The sequence below is a fragment of the Loxodonta africana genome, chromosome 14 (genome assembly GCF_030014295.1).
Source record: "Loxodonta africana isolate mLoxAfr1 chromosome 14, mLoxAfr1.hap2, whole genome shotgun sequence".
Classification (NCBI taxonomy): domain Eukaryota; kingdom Metazoa; phylum Chordata; class Mammalia; order Proboscidea; family Elephantidae; genus Loxodonta; species Loxodonta africana.
This window is the reverse complement of record NC_087355.1, coordinates 9,923,959-9,950,491: the sequence shown is the minus strand read 5'-3', so window position 1 is coordinate 9,950,491 and position 26,533 is coordinate 9,923,959. Positions and strand designations below refer to the sequence as shown.

The 26,533-nt window shown below is 46.6% G+C and overlaps 1 protein-coding gene across 7 annotated transcripts in view; it reads right to left on the bottom strand.

The window, feature by feature from the left end:
- CHD7 (chromodomain helicase DNA binding protein 7) overlaps positions 1 to 26,533 on the bottom strand; it is a 226,510-nt gene that overhangs the window by 153,103 nt on the left and 46,874 nt on the right. For 5 of the 7 annotated variants that reach the window (XM_064267724.1, XM_064267728.1, XM_064267729.1 and 2 more), the window contains exon 2: positions 1,137 to 2,975. In XM_064267724.1, the coding sequence (XP_064123794.1) occupies positions 1,137 to 2,801 (1,665 nt within the window). In that variant the 5' untranslated portion in view covers positions 2,802 to 2,975. Of the gene's footprint in view, positions 1 to 1,136; positions 2,976 to 4,540; positions 4,761 to 6,766; positions 6,863 to 26,533 lie in introns of those variants that run through there. The other 2 variants (XM_064267725.1, XM_003408323.4) reach the window with 2 other exon arrangements.

Below are 26,533 nucleotides of genomic sequence, written 5' to 3'. Positions count from 1 at the left end.
CACATAGTAATTCGTTTTTACTTGACCCAGAGCCCAAAAAGCAAGATTTATAACAGAAAGATGTCTCTCTGAATACCTGTTATGGGTTACACTGTATACTCCAAAATGATAGGTTGAAGTTCTAACACCTGTCACCCATGAAGGCGACTTTACTTGGAAAGAAGGTCTTTGCAGACGTCTTAGTTAAGTTACCTTGAGGCCATATTGGAGCAGGGTGGGTTCTAATCTGAGTGCTGTACTTATGAGACAGGCAGGCACAGAGGGAAGACAACCACGTGAAGGCAAGAGACTGGAGTTATGCCGCCACAAGCCAGCGATCACCTGGGGCTACCAGAAGCTGAAAGAAACAAGGGAGGACCTTCCCCTAGAGCCTTCAGAGAGAACATGGCCCTGCGGACACCCTGCATCCAGACTTCTGGCATCCACAACTGTGAGAGAATAAATTTCTGTTATAAACCACCACCCACTTTGTGGTAACTTACTAACAGCAGTCCTAGGAACTAATACCAAAGCTTAAAACTTAAATCTGTTCTCTTATAAATTTCATAGGATAACAAACATCACAATTTACCCCAAAAAAGGAAGACTCCTCTTTGAGTGCTGGGTATCCAAATCTCTTTGAAACCAAACACATTCTGTGGATTACTGTTTACATTTTAAGTTTACGCTAGCATTCAACAATTGGCAAAACAAATATTATAAAAGTGCCCAAGAAAAAAGCACAACATAAAGGGCGGAGGGGGCTACCACTAACACCTAAAATTTTGCTGGGAACCAAGTTTCAGTGTATTTTTAAAACAGAGAGAGAGAAGGAGGAAAAATGTTTGCCTGACGAGCTTCAAGTCCCATACTCTTTCCCAGCTGGCAGGACAAAAGCTCCTTGCGAGCAGAGACCAAGTCTTAGTCACAGCCATGTGTCCCTATTACAGAGGAATTCAAGAACTTCTGAACAAATGCGTGAGCAATAAGAGAGTAAATACAGGGAGAAGACAAAAAATGAGATTTGGAGGCAGCTGACAAGATAAAAACTAAGGCACTCATCATGAAAAAGATCTTCACACTTAAAAGAAAATTCTGTTGGATAAACATAACTGTGTTGAATAGCATTATTTACGTAAAGGCAGAACACAACTTACCTGACGCACAGGCACTTTCTGCGGGGTGTTCTGGGGCGAGGGGTGGAGCTGTGCCCACGGCTGGTGGTGAGGGTGCGGTGGGGGTGAAGACTGGTGGGGCACCCCCGGGTGGGGCTGCATCGGAGGGCAGGTTGGCAGCTGCTGGAAAGATGGCTGCTGGCCAGGATGCTGCTGGCCAGGGAGGAGTCGCTCTTGTATTGCTTGTGGGTCAGCAAGGCCAACACCAGGACAACCATTTGGTCTCATGTGCCCGGTCAACTCCCTCGGTGCTGAGGACATGCCTAGAAACGGACGAGACTGCTGCAGGTTTCTGGGGCCCATATTCCTCTGTCCAATTCCCATGGCCCCAGGGGGCTGGTGAGACGGCTGAGGGTGGGGTATATTTGGATAACTGCCAACTTCCATGGGCATCCCAGCACTTCCAGGCCTGACTTGCGGAGGAGGCGTGCCTGCTGGGTTACTCATTGCTTTCATGGGTGACATGGGAGGTGGAGAGGCGTAAGTTCCCTGAGGCTGTGAAGGATGCATAGTTTGTGTGTTCATTTGGTTAAGTGAGCCGCTGGGGTGGATGGGCTGCTGGTGCATTAGTCCTTGACCACTGTTTGATGGAAAGCCTACAGCATTGGGGTATCTTGGTACGGACTGATTCATTGGAGTATTATTTGTAAGGCCTAAATTTTGATTCATCCCTGTATTGTTAACTAATCCCTGATTTAGGTTACTGTAAGGATATCGAGAATACTGCCCTGAGTTGTTTATAGTAGGTGAGGGGACCGTCTGGCTCCGAGAACTAAAATTAAGGGTTTGTGGCCTAACAGTCCCTTGTTGAGGAGGATTAGGGGAGAATCTGGGACTGTGGGCAACGGATTCTCCATGGAGAGCAGTAGGGGGGTGATGATGGAACTGCTGTACAGAGTGACGCAGGGAGGGTGCCATGCTGGGGCTCTGCTGGGGCACGTGGGACAAGTGGCCAGGTCCTGAGGTGGCAATGAAAGGGTTTCCCTGACTGAGGCCCTCTTGGCCTTGGGAAAACTGGCTCATCCTCTGCTGCGGCTGACCGTGCTGCTGCATGGAGAAGTCCCCACGTGCCATATAGGTCCCCATCTGCTGCATGTGCGAAGGGTGGCCCTGAGTCGGGGGGCCTGACGGAGCCGGCTGGGGCGGGGGCGGCTGCTGCTGCTGCTGGTAGGGGGCTCGTATCTGGTCTGGCACCTGCACAGCCCGTGGTCCCCACATAGAGCCACTGTCCACAAAAGATTGCCCATGCCTTTCGTTCTGCAGGCCGGGGTAAACGCCCATCTGGCCGCCACCACTGCCACCGTGAGGGACCTGAGGAACGGGAGGGGCGTGATATTGCGAGTGAGGGGACGCGAGTCCATTCCCAGGGGCGCTACCCATCATTCTATTGGGCTGATCCATCAGATGCATCTTTTGTTGTTCGTACTGATTATAGTGATCGAAATGGGTCAGCTTGGTTTGATTCTGATTAGTGGAGGGATGATGAAGGGGCGACTGCAGAGGGGCAAAGCCTTGGTCTATCGGCATCTGTTGGCCCATGGGGTTGACCGGATTTTCAGGGTAACCACACTCTCCAAGGCCTTCCAGGCCCTCACTGAAAATATTCCCATCCTCGCCAAAAAGACTCATCATTCCTGGATCCGCCATCTTCTTCCAACACACGGCTCCTCCAAACTTCAGCTAGGGAGCTTGTCTGTGCTTCACTTCACTGAGGTGTCTGTCCTCAAAGCCTATAATCCTTAGCTAATCTTCTTCATGTCATTCCATATTTCCTTAATTCTCTCGGACCCTGCAGTGTCAGGTAAAGTCTGGATATAAGTCCTAGAAGGGAGTGGAGGGTAGGGAGGAAGAAGGAAGAAAACAAAGAATTAGGAACACGTGATAAAAAAAAAAAAAAAAAGCCAGTATTTTACGCACGTGAATTTGTTACCCATCAGACAATACTAATCTAGGCCCCTCGCTGAGCAGTATTTTATAAATCTAGTTCACTTTAAGACAAACTCATTAGCTTCTACCAGAAGCATTATTATGATTGGTTACTTAGAAAGCAAGCAAAACACTAACCTTAACCTTAAATTAATCCATTCACTACACTCCCTAGCGTTCATTCTGGGACGGAACAGAACAAAAGAACACAACATGAAGCAGCAGCAGCTGCCACAGCAGGCAAGCAGACGTATGACTACAGCCAAGCAGCCCATCTGCTGAACCAAAGCCCTGGAAATGCTCTGGTTACCAACAGCACGTCCTTAACCTTATTCCCCGAGCAGTGCAATCAGATGAGAGGCAGCCTCGCCGAGGGTTGGGAAAAGCTCAACTTAGTTAAACTGAGGAGAGGATTATATAAATATAGAAATCAGTCATTTCATACAAATTAGATATTTACAGCCAACATAAAACTATGTCACACACAGTCACAGAGACGTCTGTGGAGAACGTGTCCGTGGCGATGTTGAAAAGGAGGCTGGAGAACGGTATAATTCATTCAGATTCATCAGGCAGGAATGTACAAGACTCAGAAAGGGACTAAAAGAAAAGCTCTCAATCTACAGGCAGACCAGTCTCCGGCAGACTGAACCCTTGTAGGACATGGGACCACCGCACCCCCACCCTGTGCCCAATGGTGCCAAGGGCGAAGGGGCCCAGTCACCAGGTGTACTGGCCACCCATGTCCCACTGGGCTCTGGTGACAAAACAGGATCCTGCTGACCACTCAGAAGGAACTCCAGCTGGGTAGGCGGTTGGTACGGGATAGCTATTCTCATCAGCGAAGAACAGAAAATTTGCCTGAAAACTAGTCAAAACCAAAAATTACTCCAACAGAATGAAATTCAAAATATCCGCACTGGCCTCCCATGGCCTTAACCCCTTTGGGGAACCAGGCAGGACCCTAAGTGGGTAGGAGAAACAGCGTTCACAGCCCATACCCACAGCACTTGACACACCCCATTTTATCCCAATAGCTCCTAACAGGTTTGTAACAGATTAAAATGACTAATTTTAAAGAATCTTTCCACAAACAGGAAAGTGTTTTTGTTGAATGCTAATCGAATCAATGGCCTAATAAAGAACTAATTCACACAGGAAAAAATGCCTGAAATCTTAAACATCTTTGGAATTTAACTTTTTTTTTCTTTCTGTCTTATAAGCATTGTGTGATCCTGGCCCACTTGGGAGAGGGAGGGAGGGGACATATGCCGATGAATTTCAGAAGTGATGTTACACACAGGCTCAGTCACCAAGTCTGCGGGCGTACACTTCCATCTGCGTGTGAGCAAGCAACGTGGTGGCCGGTGCTGCTGCTGAAAGCCCCGTGAGCAGATGAGAACCTGGTCTCTGCCTGCCCTAGTCTAACATACCCCTAACACGGGGAGGATTCTGCTTACAGGACATGTAAACACCGCTCCTGCTTCCTGTCAGAACTGCAGAGATCTACCCTGAGAGGGTCTCCCGGTCTGCCGTCTTCAGGTGGCAGCTGTCAACTCGAGCCAAAGGTCTCCTCACTCAGCCGCTAACTGCCATGAATTTTCTGATTCAGTTTCTCCAAAAGCAGAGGTCGTACGGGTGCAGCTCAGGTGAGCGTGGATGCCGTTTTATTTGAAAGACACTGCCTTTCTGCACAATTACTCTAAAACCCAAAATAAAGAAGAGGAGAAATCTCCAGTGCCAAATGCAACAAATATATATAAATTGAATTTACTCCTAAAAAGCTGAGGCAGTCAGTATTCATTTATTCAAGGCTCATTCTAGCTTTCAAGGAAATAAATACGGGGATGGACTTGATAATAGCTTAAACCAGCCATGCAGACTAAGCGCTTACACAGAACAACCTTTCAAATTCGCTTTAGGTAAATAGTGTCTGGTTATATTTCCGACAGCCTTGTTTGATAGGACAACGGTTTATCCCCCAGGGTCCACCAGTGACACAGGAGGAAACACTGTGGGTGAGGCGGGGTCCCCAGCCAGCTCTGGGGAGAAAGGGTCCCAGAGGGAAGGGACGGCACCATCTACCAGTGACCCTGCTGCCAGACGCGCAGTGGCACAAGCACAGCTGGCCTGGAGGGGCCGGCAGAGGGGTTGGTTCTCATTAAGGCTGGGCAGAAAGGGGAGATGCACAGTGTGCAGGCACGGGAAGGGACAAAACAGAAACCTCTAGAGGAGTCGTATCTGACATGTGCGTTTTGCTCCTTTGCCTTCCAGTTCCCTAGTCCTTCCCACTAAGGGTCCATTTCCTGGCAGCATGAGAAATGACAGCAGACAGGTAGCCCACACAATGTGGCATCAAGTAAGCATGTCGCCCACCATAACTGTGACCACACTCAAGTGAGCTGAGAGTGGGAAGTTTACAACTGTGGCTCGAATCTATCATTAGTGACCACTCTCGCTCGGCAGCCATGGCGCTTCCTGCCCCATTTCTGACCTCAGGAGACTGTGGACAACTATGCCAGGAATCCATCTGGGAGCGGGAGTTCATAATTCTAATTTGAGCTAACCTAATTCATTTATTTTGGTCTTTTTTTCTTTTTTATTTGATCAAGACCATTTGAATGCCCACTCTCCCAAAGTCACAGCTGCAACATATAATTTTGTGTTTCTACAAAAGACATTCATTTAAAACTACTTTTTGAAGGCTTCTCCCTTCTCTAGTCAATGTATTTACATTTTCCACGTCTAGATCAGACTGTCCAATAGAGAAAAATATAAGCCACAAAAGCCACGTCATTTTAAATTTTCTAGAAGCCACATTTTTAAAAGTAACCAGAAAAGAGTAAAATTAATTTTAATAGTATTTTTATGTAACCCAATATAACCAAAATATCATTTCAACATATAACCAATACAAAGCAGTAATAAGATAGTTTACACCTCTTGGTATGTAACTTTGGTAAGTTTTCAAAACCTAGTGTGTATTTTATACTTACAGCACATCTTAATTTAGACTGGCCACATTTTAAGTAAAAATGGAGACATATGGCTACTGGCTACTGGACAGCATAGTTACAGATTATTAAAAAGAAACAGAAATACAAGTCTCAAATAATTATAATTCTGACTTGGTTAATAAATATTCAGGAGCCCTGGTGGCACAATGGTAAAGAGCTTGGTTGTTCGAATCCCCAGGCATTCCTTGGAATCTCTATGGGGGTAGCTCTACTCTGTCCTATACAGAGGGTCACTATGAGTCAGAACCAACTCAACAGCAATGGGTGGCTTTAAATAAAAATTAAGTTAAATCTCATATCACAGTCACTCATTCAAAATATATCTATTGGGCACCTACAGCGATCCAGGCACTGGAATAGGTGCTGGGGATATGTCAGTGAACAAAAACAAACAAAATCCCCTCTTGTCTTCACAGAGCTTACACTCATTTGTAATACCTCTGAAAATGACAATCTTCTTAAATAAGAACCAAGATGTAGGAAGTTATATCGTAAAAATTTAGGATATCGTTTTATAAACTATTCCTTGGTAATTTATTATGACAATTGTTTTAATTATGTCTGATGTTGTACAGTAAACAGTCCTGGTGGCATGAACTGTTAAGTGCTGGTCTATCAGCCGAAAGGCTGGCAGTTCAAACCCACCCAAAAGTGCCTCGGAAGACAGACCTGATGATCTGCTTCCAAAACGTCAGCCTTGAGAACTCTGTGGAGCACATGTCTACTCTGATGCACGTGGGGTCGCCATAGTCAGAATCAACTCAACTGCAACAAAAGACAACAATAGATAAATACAATAAAAACACAGTCATTTAAGGTTCTACCCAGTGGCCTACTGGCAAGCATTTTCAGAAGACGTTTGTGTTGGGGGTATGGGAGGGGTTCAGGGAGACTAGGCAACTAGCAGACTAGTCAGTACTTGCTGCACACTCACTGTGAAATGAATTACGAAAATGTTAGAGCTGCAAGAGCTTTGGAGACCATCTATCTAATCCAAACCCCTCTTCGTTTAACAAATGAAAAAATCCTTTTACAGACGGAGCGTAGTAAACATCTTCTACAAAACAATTGATGAGGAACAACTCCCAAAGATCAAAGAGAAATGTATAGATTAAATAGCAACTTATTAGAGAGGGCAAAAAATTGAAGGACTACGCTGGGTCCATTTTATTCAGATATATTACTAAAACAATTGCTGAGGCCACCAAATAAAAGTTTCTCAAAAAAAATTTTTTTTTTCTTATTATACTGTATGTAACTTTTAGGAAGCCAGCACCTATCAGCACCACATGGAGGCAATTTCACTGGGAATAAGCAGGATGAAAAATAGGCCCAAACAAACAAATGGCACACACAGAATCAGGGAGGAAGATAAAGGTGGCACAACCAACTACGATGAATGAGAGTATTTAAAAATATATGTTAATATTTTGAGCACATCTTTTGCCTCTGAAAACGTAAATAAGCAATTCTCCACCATCAGACTATTCTCAATGGTGTTCTGGAGCCACACTGTATTTGGCTTCACGGTGAACCTTTCCCTCAGAGGTGTGGAGGGCTAACTTAGCAAGGAGACAGATAAGTTCAGAATACCTTTCATGTCTAAAATATCCCTATAGCTCAAAGAAATTCACAAATATCTAACACATGCAAGCAAATGTGAAGGAATAGAGCATTTGCCCACTAGATTCTGACTCTGCTGTATGTAGCTTGATTTTCAATTGTGAACTTGAAATTCCTTTCCTCCACCTTTGAACACCCTGAGGTACAGAACATAGCTCTGACAATGACTCTTAGGACAGGGATAAAGTATGTATCAGAATTTCCAAAGGCATGTCTAGCAGCTGGAAAAACAACACATCAACACCATTGCCACCCCTTCAGAGACTCCTTTCAACCCTCATGGTTACAAATCATATCAAAAGGAAAGGGGCCAAAGCTGATAGGGGAACACACAGAACTGCTGAGCTTCTGCTCCAAACCAAAGTCGTTTCAGCAGAAACTTTCAGTAGCCAGTTAGATCATGAAGCTTATGGACAGCATCCCCCTCTCCTCACCAATTACCACCTGGGAAAGAGCAAAGTCTAGTCAGGCATCTATGATTGCTGTTGTATCTATCCAACTGACAAGCACCCAGATAAAGAATCAGGAAGTGTCTGCAAGCTACCAACATCACTTTACCACAAGGCAGTTCCAGATTTGCCTCATGGACCAAATGATGGCCCTCCTCAACACCCTGACATAGACCACAGTTTCTTTCCTAATGAATGTGCCCGGGTCGCTATGAGTAGGCATCAGCTAGATGGCAATGGGTTTGGTTTGGTTTATGCCTGGACAGTGTCAATACACTGTTACTGTGCTTGTCGATCCGTTGCCACTAGCTGCATATTGCTATCTAAATTTAAATTAAAGCTAAATAAAATTTAAAATTACATTTCTCAGTCAAACCTGCCATATTTCAAATGGTCAAAGCTACATGTGGTTGATGGCTGCTGTACTAGACAACGTGTATGTGGCACATTTCCATTATTACAGACTATCCAATGGACAGCGCAGACAGAGACCATAGTAAACAGTAGCAATCCTCTCTCAGGAACAACTCTTCTCCTGCCCAGAGGTCAGTATTCTTTTAAAGGCCCAAGTTACTGTCGTCTGTAGTTGCTTTTGAGCAGTCTTTGAGTCATGGCGATCTCATGGACAACAGAACGAAATGCCGCCCAGTTCCATCCATACCTACCCCTTAGGATAAAATGTGTGACATTCTTTCCATATAGCATATTTTTGTATTAATTAACTACATTTTCAATCTATAAAATGTAATTATTTTCCAACATGTATTTCTATACTTCTTAATAATAATTTTCACCATGTAAGGGATCGTCCAAGACTATACAAAATCCAAAAACTTGGGGACGATTAATTTCAAAATCCTTTTCATTTTATAATGGTCTCATTACTGTTGCCATTTAATGAAGTATTTGCAAGCTTAATTTTTACAACAAAAAATCTACACAGGCCCGTTTTTCCTAGTGGCTTTGTGCATTATTTTCATTCACTATTTTATTAGAAGAAAAAGGTTAAGGATGTAAAGTTCTTCAGAAGGTCTGTGTTAGTTCCAAGCGTCATATGAAAAATAAAATCATGAAAAATAATAAAGAATTGTATTTATAGGTTGCTTGCTTCATTCGTAACACCAGGTACTCTCCAATTTTGCAGACATTAACTAAAAAGATATGTATTTGTATAGGGCAAACTATGCTCTGAATTAGTAGTAACTCCATCCACTTCTCTAACTAGCCAAACACTAGAAAATAGCCCTAGAAGCCCTCCTCCATGCATTTATTTTTTAAATATTTAATGAGTGCCTACTTAGTACACAGCAAACAAACATGGCTCCTGTCCTTAAAAAAAAAAACCTTACGCAGCTAAAAAAAAACAGTTGCCATCAAGTCCATTCTGACTCATGTCAACACGATGTGTGTCAGAGTAGAACTGTACTCCATAGGGTTTATGATAGCTCATCTTCCGCAAGTAGGTTGCCCGGCCTTTCTTCCAAGGCGTCTCCGGGTGGACAAGAGCGTCCAACCTTACATTAGCAGCCAACCGTGTCAACCGTTAGTAATATTCAGGGACTGTTCATGCAGCTTACTCTTACAAATACTCCTCGGATCTCCCCCATATTCAACCCATCATCAAGCCTGCTAATTCTGCTTCCTGAATATCTCACAAGTCTACCCCCTCCTCCCTATTCATATCATGCCTGATGGACCTTGTCTGATGGAGTGAGGCCTTGATGGTTTAGTGAAGGGCGAAAACTAAAGGTCTCCCTGGTTCTCCCCAGTCCAGTCTCCATACTTTCACACTACTGTTGAGTGATCTTCTAAGGCAAATTGATATCTCTTCCCTGATTAAAATCCTTAAAGGCCTTCCCATATCTTTCCAAAGGCTTCAGCATGGTTGACAGCACTTGGTAGTCCAACCCCACCGACTGTTCCATTCCCAATCCCCCACGCACCCTCCCTTCTTCTGCCCCTTGAAGCATTCACAACGTCCGCACGAGCTACATCAAACCCTTGCAGGTTTAACAAGGAACTGCCCTTTCTCACACCTTCCTTGCCTTCACACCTGCGGTTTCTTCTTCTCTGGCTGGCCTCCCCTTCACTGCACAGAGTCTGGCCTCTCGGTTCCTTTGTTACCTTTTGCCCCTCTGACCCCTCACCCCTCTCCTCCTCAAGCTCGTTCTGGAGCCTTCTCCGTATTTCCACTGCATCACGGGCAAGGTCTACAACAAATCAACACCATTGCTCTTGTTTGCTTCCTTGCCTCTCTCCCTAGAGACCAGCCAGCTGCCATCTAGTCAAGCTGACTGTGACTCTGGCAATCCCGCGTGTTTCAGAGTACTGTGCTCTATAGGGTTCTTCAAGGCTGTGACCTTTCAGAAGTAGATCACCAAGACTTTATTCCAAGGAGCCTCTGGGTGGGTTTGAGCTGCTAACCTTTTGGTTAGTTGTTGAATACTTAACCGTTTGCACCACTCAGGGTCCCCTTCCTAGAGACCAGAGCCTTGCTATTGGAAGCGGGGTCCTGCGAGCAGCAGCACAGGCTTCCCCTGGGAGCTGGCGAGAAATATAGACTCTCAGGCCCACCCCAGGCCTCCTGAACCAGAATCTGCATTTTATCAATAAGGGTTCCAGGAGATTCCTGTGCACGTGAAACTCGTGAAGCCCTGCTCTGAGACTCTGCGCCCTAGCACATTACTGACTGTTCGACTACTGTGTGAATGAATAACCAACATCCAATGACACTTACTCAAAAACTTCCAAAGGAAATAAAAGAATTGGCACTTATTACTGACGAAGAAGTAATACTGACATTACCCAAAGAATTATAACTAGCCCTCAGTGACAAAGTTTAATCTGTAATGGTTTACAAGGGGTGGGTATCAATAGGTGGTTTAAAGTTAAAGATCTGCCCATCTGCTGCCAATCATGCTTGCAAGACAAAAAATGCAGTTAACATTAATGTCTAATGGCATGTTACATAACACATGATTTCACAGGCTTCTTGCAGAAATCTTTCAGTTATTTCCACATAACTTCGAGAAGTCTGAATATCGTAAGCTGCCTCTCAGATAAAGGTTATTTTTCTTCTACATAAGAGTGCCAGTGTTAGCACATTTCTTTTCAAGACAACTGATGTGATAGCTCTCAGCAAACAGCTAATACTAAGTGCATGCCCACAGCACTATTTCCTTTTTTTGAACGGTCAAAGGAACATATTCTCCCATACATAAAATTGTATCACTAAAGCATAAGAAACAGGGAATCTATGCCCTTTAGAGAACAACCCTCACACCCTGCAATACAACATTCAAATACGACTCCCTGAAACCAGCTCCTGCAAAGACTACACCCCCTTGAGAAGACAGCCAGCATCTGATCCTAACCCAGGTGACAGTGGACCCACTCGTCCTGCCCAAGACACATGGGAAACATATCCAGGACGGCTCTCTTTCCACAGGCAACGTCAAGTGGCCAGCGACAGACCAGTAGTATTGTAATTTCACTTGAAGTACCAGCACTACATGAGAGAAGACTGATGAGGACAAGCATGCATCTATATACTTAACTGTACATGAGCTGAAAGGTTGGTAGTTCAAACCCACCCAGAGGCACCTCAGAAGACAGGCCTGATAATCTGCTTCCAAAAGATCACAGCCTTGGAAACCCTGTGGAGCAGTTCTCCTCTAACACATGGGGTCGCCAGGAGTCAGGACTGACTCCACCGCAACTAACAACATATAAAATATGTATCTGTGCACAATATTCTGTCTATACAATGTTTTTTTTTTTTTTGTATCCTAATTCATTTTAATATGCAGCCGGGGAAAAGCAAACGAAGTGACAAGAACAGACATACGTAAATGGAAAAGTTTTAAGTCATTTAACTGTGACAGGGGAAGATTACATTTCAGAAATGTATCTCAACAAGCCTGGCCAGGATGTCTGTAGTGCAGACTTGGGTGCGGGGGGGTGGGGGGGTGAGGGAGTGGGGGGGTGGGGGGGTGTAATATAAAGTTTAAAAAAGTTGATCACTACTAGTATTTGTTGCTTAATATTGTAAAATATGCTGGAATATTTTAAACAAACTTGGTGGGTTTATAAAGGCCAATGACACCTTACGTTTATTAGTTCAACGAAAAAAATCATGATTAGAAAATATCTTTTCCCACTCGCTCTAGACTTGTTTCAAGCTACTGACTTAGCACACACAGAGAACATCTAGGTGCTCAAGCGTGCAAGAGGTGAGGCAGAGAGGGGATGCAAGGAGAGAGGGAGGAGGAGGCTGCAGCCCCTGGGACGTCCTCTGTCAAGGGCACCCTGGCAACCACCAACTCCTATATCTTGGACACTAACCCACAGGGGTGCCCAGGGCAACATGCTCAGGGGCTGAAAACCAACAGACACAGCTAAATGCCCTTGTTAGGAGCCGTGGTATTTTTATACAGACTGTAGATGTCACAAATTAATCTGGTAATTTCCTACATACTTTTTGCATTTTAGAAGTTTCTAGAAAGCTGAAAAAACCAAGCCTGTTGCCATCGAGTCGATTCTGACTCATAGTGAGCCTATGTGACAGAGTAGAACTGCCCCACAGGGCTTCCAAGGCTGCACTCTACAGAAGCAGACTGCCACAGCTTTCTCCCACGGAGGGCCTGTGGGTTCGAACCACCGAACTTTCAGTTAGCAGCCGAGCACTTAACCACTATGCCACCAGGGCTCTTTTCCTTATTCCAGGAAGAGTTTAAACTGTACCCGATCCTGCCTGGTTTGAGAGGAAGAGAGAAAAACGGTGAATTAAACAGTCTTCTCTGACAGCACAACCAACACTCTCAGGAACGAAGAAAAAGAGAATGTGGAGGGAAGAGGAAAAAATGGGAGGAGAGAAAGGAATAGGGGAAAGGAGGGAGGGAAAAGGGAAGGAAGGAAGGACGAGAGAGATTGAGACCAACCAGCCAATCTTCGGCAACACTGCAGCTAAAAACAATTTCTTTGCTATAGCAGGGAGTGTGTGATGGGAAGGGAGGCTTATCCATCATGAGTAAATGAGCACAAAGACAGGCTAAGTGACGCAGGACACCAGGGGCAGGGGGCACTGCAGTAAGCTGCAGGGTTTTCTAAGGCCAATGCCTACCAAGACGCCATATCTCAGACAACAGGGAAATACACAAGTATTATAGTAATTCAAATTTTCATCAAGGAACCAACAGAAATGCTAAGGAAATTTGAAGAGGTCTTTGGAAGAGTATTACATTAAGTGTTTTGGAAAACTGCACATAGTCTCAGAAAAGCAAATTTACAGGGAAAACAATGTAGCTTATTCAGTGACTACCACGTTGTTTGTTTCAAATAAATTGTATTTGACCAAGAAAAAGGATACAAGGCTGGAATAGACAGTAAACAGCTTCACATTCACCATTTCATAATCATTTCAACTTATAACAAAGTTGGAAAACATTTGTCCTGTATTTATATTTATCATAAAGACAAGTAGGTTCTACAACGCCACCAGAGTCAATTCCATGCAGTCAATTCCAAGTAGACCTGATATATCTTTCAGTCAATTTTTTAATGTCTTCATTCATATTAAGGAGCCCTGGTGGTTCAGGGGTTAAGCGCTTGGCTGCTAACTAAAAGGTCATTAGTTCGAACCTAGTAGCTGCTCCACGGGAGAAAGATGTGGCAGTCTGCTTCTGTAAAGGTTCTGCAGCCTTGGAAACCCTACGGGGCAGTTCTACACTGTCCTATAGGGTTGCTATCAGTCAGAATCTACTCAGTGGCAGTGGGTTGGTTGGGTTTTGGTTCATTCATATTAGCATACCATAAAGACAAAGGTTTTATCCATAAAAACAAAACAAAAGTTGTTGTCATCAAGTCAATTCCTATTCATAGCAACTCAATAAACCAAAAAAAACCAAACCCTTTGCTGGTGAGTCAATTTTGACTCATAGCAACCCCATAGGGTTTCCAAGGCTTTAATCTTTATGGAGGAGCCCTGGTGGTGCAGCAGCTAAGCACTCAGCTGCTAACCAAAAGGTTGGCCATTGCGAACCCTATGGAGCAATTCTACTCAGCCCTAGAAGGTCACTATGAGTCGGAACAGGCTCGAAGGCAATGGGTTTAATCTTTATGGAAGCAAACTGCCACATGTCTCTCGCACAAAGCAGCCGGTGGGTTAAGCCGCCAACCTTTCAGTTAACAGAACTGTTATTTAACTTGAGATTTTCCTACACCTACCACAAAGGCTCAACTCTAACTTGCCTTCTGGTTACCCAGCAATCTTCCGGTTTTCCTTTCCCCGATTACCTGTGTGCTTTGAGGAAAACTAATGTTATGAAACAGCTTTTATACTATTCTAAGTACTTAAATTCATAGACTAATCCTCTTTCCAAAAAAAAAAAAAAAAACCAACTACAAGTCTATAAGCAATTCTTGCCCTGTTTTACTGTACCCCACATTAATCTACCTCATTGGAAGCCGACTACGATGACCTGCTTCCCCCTCGAGTTTTTCCCCTTAAAATCATGTGACTACTCAATTCTAACTGTTAAGGAGTTTATACACGTTAGCATACAGGATTCTTAACATTAGGATATTATTCTAACTTACAGGTAAACTCCGTATTTCAGTTTGAAAAGGGATCCACAGATGGCCATCCTTGATCACAGGTCAATTTGAAGCTCGCCTCAAGTAAAAGAGATGGCAACATAAAAGGAACGTGAGAAGATAAACTACCACCAGACACCACATTCGTTTTGCATAATGAGGATGATCAAAATAATTTAAGGCTACCTGTGAGGCCTTCTAATTAAATTTTGTACTTGGTTTAATCAAAGACTATAGAAAGAATCAGACACCTACGCAGCTTTAAAACACTGGCTTTTTACTAAGGCTTCTGACTGCTGAACCCAACACTTTTTATGGTTTTAACACAGCTTACCTTTTATACATCAGTCACTAATAAAATTATGATCCAGATAAAGAAATCAGAAGAATTAAATTTCACTCATGGCAGTACTTACATTTTTTAGGTTGCTTCTCCCATTATCTATTACATCTCTTATATTGCCAAACACACCAAATTTTCTACTTTGGTACAATTTGGAAATGTCCACGATTACTCCTATAAAGCCATTCTGATACGTAACTTCTCAGGCTGTGTAATATTAAAAGGACAGCTTGTGCCTTGCTCTCTCAATCTCTGAACCTCTCTTTCAGGTTGAAGCCAGCCTCCATTTTGTGAGGATACTTAAGCACCCCTGTGGAGAGGCCCAGGTGTGGAGAGGCCACAAGGAGAGGAACAAACTTTCCAGCACCAATCTGTCACCCAGATGAGTGGGCCACCTTGAACGCAGATCCTCCAGCCTCAATCAAGCCTTTAGGTGATTCCAGGTGATCAAGGCTGTGAATCTTCAAGTCTTTCATCTGAGACCCCAGACATCACAGAACAAAAGCAAACCTTCCCTACCAGTGCCTCATCTGAGTTCCTGTCCCACTGAAACCACGAAATAACTAACCATCATTGTTTTAAACCACTAACTTTTGGGTACTCTGTTACCCAGCAATAGATAATACAAAGAGTCAGAAAGGTAGGGGAGAAATTAGGACAGTTTTGGTAAGAATTTAAATCTATAAAAAAAGATACTTGTTCTATTGTTACTGACAAACATCCAGTGATGCCCTGTACTTCTTTTTTAAATTACATTTTTTTAATTGAGATATAATTTATATGCCATAACAGGCACAGATCTTAAGTGCTGTTTAATAAGTTTTGACAATTATATACTCCCATGTGACCACCATCCAAACCAAGATCCATGAAATGTCTATCACTCAGAAAGTCCCATTCTGCTCCTCTTTGGTCAATTTTTCATCCCAACCCCACCATTACTTTATGATTTCCATTGCCATAGATTAGTTTTTCTTCACATACATGTGTTAAAAAAAAAAAAAACTATTCTGAGAAATATAAGCTAAAGGTTTCTAACTCAACTACTAAGAATTCAGAGCTTTTAAAGATCAGAGGCTCTGACAAACATATCTGTAATTTTCTAAAAGAGCCTTAAAAATTCTGTGTAAATCAAAGTGTCCAACAAAACAATATGTTTTTGCCTACAGTACATCTTCCAGATTGCAGCTTATACCTAGAGAGAACAACAAAAAAAAGTTCTGTCAGACCATGTACCTCAATTTCCTATTTCAAAAATCAAACTCACAGCTGCTCTGCACTGGTCTAGTCACCATCAGAGCTCCACGAGGTCACTGCTACAGTCCCTTGGCTCTAACTGTGCCATCCTAAAATGGGGAGGAGATGGCTCATGCCAAAAGTTCTTAAAGATCACGTGGTGCTTGAAATTGTTTACATCAGCGGTACCCAAATCATCTTTATTGGCTGCATACAAACTGCGTAGTCAGTAGCTTTTAACCTGTCAGAATCAAGGGTAGTTTTTTTGTAGAGTGGATTTAAATTTTCTGTGCAACTTTACTATTGAAAGCATCCTTTCCACATTCCTTTTCATTGAATAAGCGATGCCCTGTTTAAAGGCTGACATGTGAACACAGACTCCATTCCTGTCATCACAACCCATTTAAATGTTCCTTCTTATTGTCAGCTGCTGTTGCGCTGGCTCCAACTCACGGTGACCTGATGTATAAAACAGAATGAAACATCGCCCAGCCCCGCACCACCTCCATGATGTCCCCTACTCTCTATAAATACATCCCCGCCCCCGGTCAGGTGAGTCCATCAAGGCAGCCCTGCACTTTCCATCTGTCGCTTTGTATCCCAGTGCCAGGCCCAAGGCCTCAAAAATGTTGATAGACTCAGCCGCTGGGTAACAGAAGCATAGAAGGGTGGCTAAACTGTGCTGCCTCTTCAGGGAAGAGGGGTTGGGCTGGGGCGGGGAACTAAAGGACCTACCATTTAAAAGGAGACACCACACTGGTGGCATTTTTCTAGCTTTACAACCTCTCGCTCCTGTGATGACCTGCTCCAGCCTCCAGGGCAACCTACCAGGGCGAGGTGGCCTGTGTCGTTTCCCACCACGAGGCCCAGAGAGCCTGGCAACCTTTTCTCCCTGCTTTGCCTTCTACTTATATTCTGGTGAGCCCCAAAGAGAAATGCGTTAAGCGCTACCTCCTGCTTGTAAAGGGATCCCCTGGGTGGCATAATCGGTTAAGCGCTCAACTACTAACCAAAAGGTTAATGGTTCAAACCCACCCAGCAGTGCCTTGAAACAAAGGCCTGGTGATCTGCTTCCACAAAGATTACAGCCAAGAAAATCCTACGGAGCAGCTCTACTCTATAATACACGGGGTGGCCGTGAGTTGAAATTGACTTGAAAGAAACTGGTTTGGTTTGGTTTTATTGTTTTTGTTTTGTTTTTCTTGTTATATCTGAACATCTTTTATCCAAAAAGTCCTAACTTTTCTACATGCCGCTTTCTCACCTATCTGAAGCAGCACCAATATTCACTCACAATCCAATATTCAAGTATCTCTTAAAACTATAAAATTATCTGGCATAATAGACAATAAAATGTTTGAAATAAATTTTGATTGTTATATTCACCTAGAATACATATCCCCTTCAGTTGGCAGTTTACATTTAAGCATTTCAGATATAAATCTGAATATAAAGCAAGTAACCATGTGAATATGGTGGCAATAATTGGCTCAATAAGTCAGAAACAGCCTTTAGAAAAAGCTTTTTTCTTGCACCCTTACATACTTAAGTCTTCATATAAATAGCTTTGAACTCCTGCGTTTATTTTTTGTAGCTTTTCTAACTCCAATACTATTTTGTTGTTCCGAGAAAGCACTCTAGTGAAATGAGAACAGGGCCTGAGGGGACACACGGGCACCCCTCCCTGTCCAATATGGTGGCCACGAGCCACACGTGGTGATTTACATCTAAATTCAATAAAATTAAATAAATCTTAAAATGCAGTTCCACAGCCATACTAGCCCCGTTCAGGTGCCCAAAGGCTAGCATGTGGCTAGTAGCGACAGACAGGGACAGAGCAAATAAGGGACATCCTCACTGTGACAGGAAGCTCACAAACATACTGGTCTGCAGGATCTGCCCAAGCCCAGGCCTGAGGGGCAAGCAGGAGACTGAGGCATGGCAGGGCACAGGAAGGATGGGACAGTCAGGACAGACACAAATGTCTGCAGTGATGCAGAAAGTCTGCAAATATCTCAATATGGTGTAAGTGGAAGCCAGATGATGAGGGGTCTTATCATTTACTCTGAATTCACTGAGAAGTCACTCCAAAATCTTTAAGCTCGGCATTTTAGAAAGATGCGCATTTTAAAAGAATTGCTCTTGCTAAAAAAGTGGATCATGGATTAGGGCAGGTAGGGATGGTACAAGACTGAGGCCAAGGAGACCAATTAGAAGGCTCCTGCAGGAATTCAGGAGAGAGACAACAGTGCGGCAAAGAAGGAGAAAGATGCTGAGGAGATGTACCACCCAAACATCCAACTTGGTGCCTGACTAAAAGTCGGAAGGTGAGAAAGTCTAGGATGATAAACAGTACTCTGGCTTGGATGACCAAGCAGATGGTGATACCACTCACCAAAATACAGGGAAGAGAAGTGAAGCTGGATTTACCTGGGGTAGTGGCGGGGTGCAGAGAAAATCTACAACCAATACAACATAAAAGTGAGGTGCTCAAGAGAGAAAGCTGGGCTGAAGACCTGACTGTTCATGTCATTAACCAAGAGAAGGAAGGTCAAGTTTTGGAGCAGATAAGTTCACTCACCTAGAGAACATACTGACAGTGAGAAAAAAGGCAGAGACTTGAAGAATAACAATGCTTATAGAGCAGGCAGGAGACTCAGCAACAAGAGAAGGAAAAACCAAGAAAAAGCTTTCAGAAGGTGGTAATCACCAAGTTCAAGTGCTACAGAGAAGGAAAGTAAGAAAAGTGTCCATTAGAGGCAACAAGAGGCTGTTAGTAATTTTGTTAAGAGTAGTTGCTATTAAATAGTGGACCAGAAGCTCAGCTGTGCTCAAGTTAAGGTGCTGATGGGTGGAGAACGGCAATGTCAACAGCTCCCAACATTCAGCTGAGAAGGCAAAAAGACAGATGGGGCCTTCGTGGAAGGGGATCAGTCAAGCACTGGTGTTCCTCTCCTTAAAATGAGAGGAATGGGATTGCCTTCAAACAGGGCCCCTTAGCCCTGGGCACGTCCGTGCCTCAGTTTGAAGTGTTTATTCCAGAGGGCTATTAAGAGAATTAAGTGAGTTGATGCTTACAAAGTGCTCAGAACAGTGCCTGCCACGTAGTAAGCACTTTGCAGCATTTGTTAAACAAAATATATGGGCCCACAGAGAGGGACAGATCCGAGAAGGGCAGAGAAAGTAGGGGGGTTACAGAATGAGGTCGCCGAGGAGGTGAGGCGAGACAGGATTTCCGCCTCTTCGCTGGGACACGCAGAAAGACGTGCGGACAGACGCAGAGGCTAAAGGAGGAGTTGGTGCAGTCTCATGCTGATGTCTTCTCTTGGCGTGGTGACTCGGAGGGCAGTGGTGGTGGTGAGGTGTGAGTTTTAAGGAAAGAATCGGCAGAACAAAAAGGCACATGCAAAGGGCACTCTGAGCTCAGTGAAGGTCTGAGAGCCGACTGGAAAGTGACTCACCCCTCTCTAGAACTCCATGTTCTCTCGATAAAACACAGGCACCATCCCTCTAAATTAGGTCATGCACATAAAGCACTCGGCTGGATACCCAGCTCATCATTACTACTCAGTACAGATGATCAAACATTTTCTGCTTGGATGTGAAAAGTTTAAACATGTAAATATGCAGACTAGGCTGTGTGGCCCTGATGGGGTCACTTAACGCCTCTGGATTTGTTCCCTTATCTGTAGAAGAGGGGAAGGAGCCCTGGTGGTGCAGTGGTTAAGAGCTACAGCTGCTAACCAAAGGTCAGCAGTTCAAATCCATCAGCCACTCCTTAGAAACCCCGTGGGGCAGTTGTAGTCTGTCCTACAGAGTCGCTATGAGTACGAATCGACTCAACAGCAATGGGTTTGAGGACAGGAAAAGGGGCTGGACAGATGGTGAGCTGCCCTTCCACCGTGACTCTCAGCTAACTAGCTTCTCAATTAGAAATATGCAAAGAATAGCTGTCCTCTTCTGAAAGTCATGTTTCTGGTGACAGAAAAAAATAACCAGAAGTTCAAGAAGCACAGACCGCTGATAAGTAAAAAAGCAATTACGCAGATAACTCGATGTACAAATATGTAAATGATTCAGTGAAGCTTCAGTTTCAAACACAAAATTTACCAGGGAACTACTAACAATTCTAAAGTAACTACTTCTCCCTAAAGATAAGTTAGCATAGTAAGCAGAGTTCACAAAGTAAACAGAGTCCCTGAGTGGTGAAAACTGTTAACATGCTCAGCGCTAAGTGAAAGGCTGGGGGTTCGATTCCACCTGGAGATGCCATGAAAGAAAAGTCTGGTGATCTACTTCCATAAAATCACCCAGTGAAAACCCTGTGGAGCACAGCTCTACTCTGACGCATCTGGGGTCACCATGAGTCCGAAATGAGTCAACTGCAATTGGTGAGTTTTTGTTGTTTTTTTATATGGCAAATGCTGTGTATTTCAGCGTTAGTGTCATAAGCTACTTCTCTTCGCATGTTCACTTACAATCCCGGGGTGTCATGGAAAATCCCTCTGCTTCAGACCCCTACAGAAGGGAAGTCGAGGCCAGGGAAAACCCTGCAGGTACTATCTCTATAAAAAAGGCCTCAGACTCCTCCCGGGCACATTCCCAAACGTCAGGAGTGTTGGTTCAAAGTGGAAGAAGTCACCTGAAGCAATTCTGTCGGAACGGCCAGGTGGGGCAGGGTACTCTCCCTCCTGGTCACCAGGAGCATGAGCTCTTTGGGAATAAAATCAGAATGCTTCCATTAAAATACCAATTTCTGGGTTCAGAACAAAACCAAAAGGCATCCTATAATGCACTGAACCAGATGCTAAATATTTTCCTTCCATTTCCCATTTATTTGCTGAACAAATTTGCAAGTAACCTCCTTAAACTTCTTCCAATAACAAATTAGGTTAATATCATCAACTCTCATCATCAGAGATGTTGTGAGGATGACTTCGTTGCTTCAAATTCTTCCAAAAAGTATGCTGAGTAATATGAAAAAACACATAAGAATTCTCATTCTTTGCTAACTGGTCTTAAAGATCTACCTGGGGACACTTCTTCCCCGAGAATTCCTGACCATGTAGATGGAAGAGGTCTCTCCTCAAGAAACCACAAAAGCGATCTGCAAACGATCCTTGACTGCAAAGTCCACAACTCAGAAGAGGTCACAGAACATTCCTTCAGCACATCTCTCGCCCTTACAACAGCCATCAGTAGTGTTTACACATCTGCAATGCAGGGCTTCCAGCACCATGCCCACCTGGCGCCCTCCCCTGAGACAGGGAGGGAGGGGAGAACCATCCCAGAGGCCCCCCCCACGTCCCATGCCGTGGGCTCACGAAGGGTGATCATGCTTCCTCTTGTGCCCAGTGCTCATCACGACAGCCAGGGCAAAGCAGGTACCCTAGGAGTTTGCTAAGGGAATAAAATATACGCATTTTTTAAAATAAATAATCCACAAAACATTGAGTTTCTGGTTCTTGATGTGGAAAGGCAAACTGGGAACATCCGAATGTCGCACACTGGCACATCCTGTCGACTGTTTTAACTCGCCCAAACAAAGCACATCTGTCTGCAGTTTTCCACAGCCAATCCCCTGAGGTAGACCCCTTTTCAACCCAAGTTTATGATTTAACATCAGCATTCTCTCATCTACGTTTTTATTGCCCATTGTCAAAAATTAAGTCCATAAATGTTAAGCAGTTTATTTATAAAATCACCAACTCTCATCAAAAATTAATGATGTCCCATCATAACATCTCTTCAATACCTTAGAAGAGCTTAAAACAGTCACAGAGAAGAAAGAAGTCTCATGGTTAGGGGAGGGGTGTGGGAAGGTCTCCATCCAGAAATGTAGGGAAAACCAGCTTTGCAGCCACCTAGATCTGGCTCAAACACTATCTCTCTACCTCAGGCAGCTCCCTGAACTTCAGCTTTCTCATCTATGAAAATAAGTATCCCATCACATCCCTCAAAGGGCTGCTGGGGAAGCAATGTCATGGAATTTTCACAAGCAGCCATTCAAAACGCCTTGCCCACAGCAGCCAGTCAGTACATGCTGGTTGTTGCTCTCGTCCCAGTTCTGCATCAGTCTTAACCCGTCACCTGACTTTTCTTGTTCCCCAGTTTTACCCACCAAACAAAGCGGGTATATGGATTAGGAGCTGACAGCATAAAACTCAACTGCAGTCACGCCAAGTTCTAAACTACCTGCTGCATTAAGAATCAAAAGGCTCCTTTCAAAAACCAGAACCACAAGAAGCCTGCTTCCTTGCTAAGGAGACAGGGCTGGAGGGAACGGGCTGGAAGGCTGCAGAGCAGCCACGCAGCAGTCCGCCTCACAGACGGGGAAGGGAAGGCTGCAGAGCAGCCGCGCAGCAGACCGCCTCACAGACGGGGAAGGGAAGGCTGCAGAGCAGCCGCGCAGCGGTCCGCCTCACAGACGGGGAAGGGAAGGCTGCAGAGCAGCCGCGCAGCGGTCCGCCTCACAGACGGGGAAGGGAAGGCTGCAGAGCAGCCGCGCAGCGGTCCGCCTCACAGACGGGGAAGGGAAGGCTGCAGAGCAGCCGCGCAGCGGTCCGCCTCACAGACGGGGAAGGGAAGGCTGCAGAGCAGCCGCGCAGCGGTCCGCCTCACAGACGGGGAAGGGAAGGCTGCAGAGCAGCCGCGCAGCGGTCCGCCTCACAGACGGGGAAGGGAAGGCTGCAGAGCAGCCGCGCAGCGGTCCGCCTCACAGACGGGGAAGGGAAGGCTGCAGAGCAGCCGCGCAGCGGTCCGCCTCACAGACGGGGAAGGGAAGGCTGCAGAGCAGCCGCGCAGCGGTCCGCCTCACAGACGGGGAAGGGAAGGCTGCAGAGCAGCCGCGCAGCGGTCCGCCTCACAGACGGGGAAGGGAAGGCTGCAGAGCAGCCGCGCAGCGGTCCGCCTCACAGACGGGGAAGGGAAGGCTGCAGAGCAGCCGCGCAGCGGTCCGCCTCACAGACGGGGAAGGGAAGGCTGCAGAGCAGCCGCGCAGCGGTCCGCCTCACAGACGGGGAAGGGAAGGCTGCAGAGCAGCCGCGCAGCGGTCCGCCTCACAGACGGGGAAGGGAAGGCTGCAGAGCAGCCGCGCAGCGGTCCGCCTCACAGACGGGGAAGGGAAGGCTGCAGAGCAGCCGCGCAGCGGTCCGCCTCACAGACGGGGAAGGGAAGGCTGCAGAGCAGCCGCGCAGCGGTCCGCCTCACAGACGGGGAAGGGAAGGCTGCAGAGCAGCCGCGCAGCGGTCCGCCTCACAGACGGGGAAGGGAAGGCTGCAGAGCAGCCGCGCAGCGGTCCGCCTCACAGACGGGGAAGGGAAGGCTGCAGAGCAGCCGCGCAGCGGTCCGCCTCACAGACGGGGAAGGGAAGGCTGCAGAGCAGCCGCGCAGCGGTCCGCCTCACAGACGGGGAAGGGAAGGCTGCAGAGCAGCCGCGCAGCGGTCCGCCTCACAGACGGGGAAGGGAAGGCTGCAGAGCAGCCGCGCAGCGGTCCGCCTCACAGACGGGGAAGGGAAGGCTGCAGAGCAGCCGCGCAGCGGTCCGCCTCACAGACGGGGAAGGGAAGGCTGCAGAGCAGCCGCGCAGCGGTCCGCCTCACAGACGGGGAAGGGAAGGCTGCAGAGCAGCCGCGCAGCGGTCCGCCTCACAGACGGGGAAGGGAAGGCTGCAGAGCAGCCGCGCAGCGGTCCGCCTCACAGACGGGGAAGGGAAGGCTGCAGAGCAGCCGCGCAGCGGTCCGCCTCACAGACGGGGAAGGGAAGGCTGCAGAGCAGCCGCGCAGCGGTCCGCCTCACAGACGGGGAAGGGAAGGCTGCAGAGCAGCCGCGCAGCGGTCCGCCTCACAGACGGGGAAGGGAAGGCTGCAGAGCAGCCGCGCAGCGGTCCGCCTCACAGACGGGGAAGGGAAGGCTGCAGAGCAGCCGCGCAGCGGTCCGCCTCACAGACGGGGAAGGGAAGGCTGCAGAGCAGCCGCGCAGCGGTCCGCCTCACAGACGGGGAAGGGAAGGCTGCAGAGCAGCCGCGCAGCGGTCCGCCTCACAGACGGGGAAGGGAAGGCTGCAGAGCAGCCGCGCAGCGGTCCGCCTCACAGACGGGGAAGGGAAGGCTGCAGAGCAGCCGCGCAGCGGTCCGCCTCACAGACGGGGAAGGGAAGGCTGCAGAGCAGCCGCGCAGCGGTCCGCCTCACAGACGGGGAAGGGAAGGCTGCAGAGCAGCCGCGCAGCGGTCCGCCTCACAGACGGGGAAGGGAAGGCTGCAGAGCAGCCGCGCAGCGGTCCGCCTCACAGACGGGGAAGGGAAGGCTGCAGAGCAGCCGCGCAGCGGTCCGCCTCACAGACGGGGAAGGGAAGGCTGCAGAGCAGCCGCGCAGCGGTCCGCCTCACAGACGGGGAAGGGAAGGCTGCAGAGCAGCCGCGCAGCGGTCCGCCTCACAGACGGGGAAGGGAAGGCTGCAGAGCAGCCGCGCAGCGGTCCGCCTCACAGACGGGGAAGGGAAGGCTGCAGAGCAGCCGCGCAGCGGTCCGCCTCACAGACGGGGAAGGGAAGGCTGCAGAGCAGCCGCGCAGCGGTCCGCCTCACAGACGGGGAAGGGAAGGCTGCAGAGCAGCCGCGCAGCGGTCCGCCTCACAGACGGGGAAGGGAAGGCTGCAGAGCAGCCGCGCAGCGGTCCGCCTCACAGACGGGGAAGGGAAGGCTGCAGAGCAGCCACGCAGCGGTCCGCCTCACAGACGGGGAAGGGAAGGCTGCAGAGCAGCCACGCAGCGGTCCGCCTACAGACGGGGAAGGGAATCCTGCCTCCACGGTGCTAGAACCTGTGAGCCACGGAACATGACAGCTAAGACTCAAGATCCAAGCAATCACAGCTAGAGGTGGTGAGAAGTTACATGCTTCATCCAGCTAGTCCGAGGGAGAGAAGGACGAGGACGCAGGTCTCTGACTCCCAGATGAGCACTTGCTCCCAGACCTTGCTGGGTTCCACTGTAATAAACAAACAAAAAAAAACCCATTGCCATTGAGCCAATTCCAACTCATAGCGACCCCACAGGACAGAGCAGAACTGCCCCCTAGGGTTTCCAAGGGGCGGCTGGTGGATTTGAACCACCGACCATTTGGTTAGCTGCTGAATGTTTAACCACTGTACCAGCAGGGCTCCGCACTGTAATAAATCTCCCAAACTAAAAACGTGTCCACTGTTTTTAGGTGAGCAACAAGGTCCTCTCAGACTACAAAACTGTATTCGTATGTACTCGGGAAAGTATTAATAGACTTTGATGCAATATGATTTTAAAACAGTACATCCAGACACAATCTGTGGAGTAAGATAAAATCACAACGTGAAAAATTCTAAAAGGCAGCATTGGAAGCCATGCCAAACCTTGGCATGTTCACTGGATGTACTGTACTGTCTCCAAGGTCACTACTCTGAAGGAAGCAACACTCACTTTCGTAACTACTAGTGTATTTCACTTTAAGTCAATTATGTTGTAGGGATTTTTTTCCCTTTTAACCAGCAGAGTACCCGCCTCCCCGAATGTCACCGAGTGGCCCTTGTCTACACAGGATATCTGCCTGTCTGCCGCCATTCCTGACCACTGCACCCCTTCCAGACTAGGGCTGCATGTCATATGTCATAAGCCATTTGGTTCAGAGTAGATGGAGAGGTAGATGTTTTTAAGGACTACGACAGAAAGCTGGGTACCTATTTTTATTTAAACTAATCTAAATTTTTAGTTAAAAAGTTACTGATTTAACGTCATAAAGGATAAACTTTCTCAAATAACCAAGATAAAGACCAAAACACCTATGTTCTAAAAAACGATTTCTTTTCCAAAACCAAATAATACAAACCGCTCAAGTGACAGGTAAATAAAACAGAGTGACAGCCAAATATGGATAGCAAAGGGAAGTATACGGACAAAACAACCAGCAAGGTGAGCCAAGGCCAGCCTCAGTGGCTCCTTACAGTCCAACGTCCAGATGCAAGCCCCTGCAGCACCAAGAGAACAAGCGGTTCTCCAAAGGCAGCCCAAATGCAGGGGAGGTCAGCACAACTGGACTAAACCAAAAGCAAAGAAGTTTTCTGAATAAACTGAATGCTTTGAATACCCACATAGCAGGGGCAGGGGTTTGGAGACCATGGTTTCAGGGGATATCTAAGTCAATTGGCATAATAAAATCTATTAAGAAAA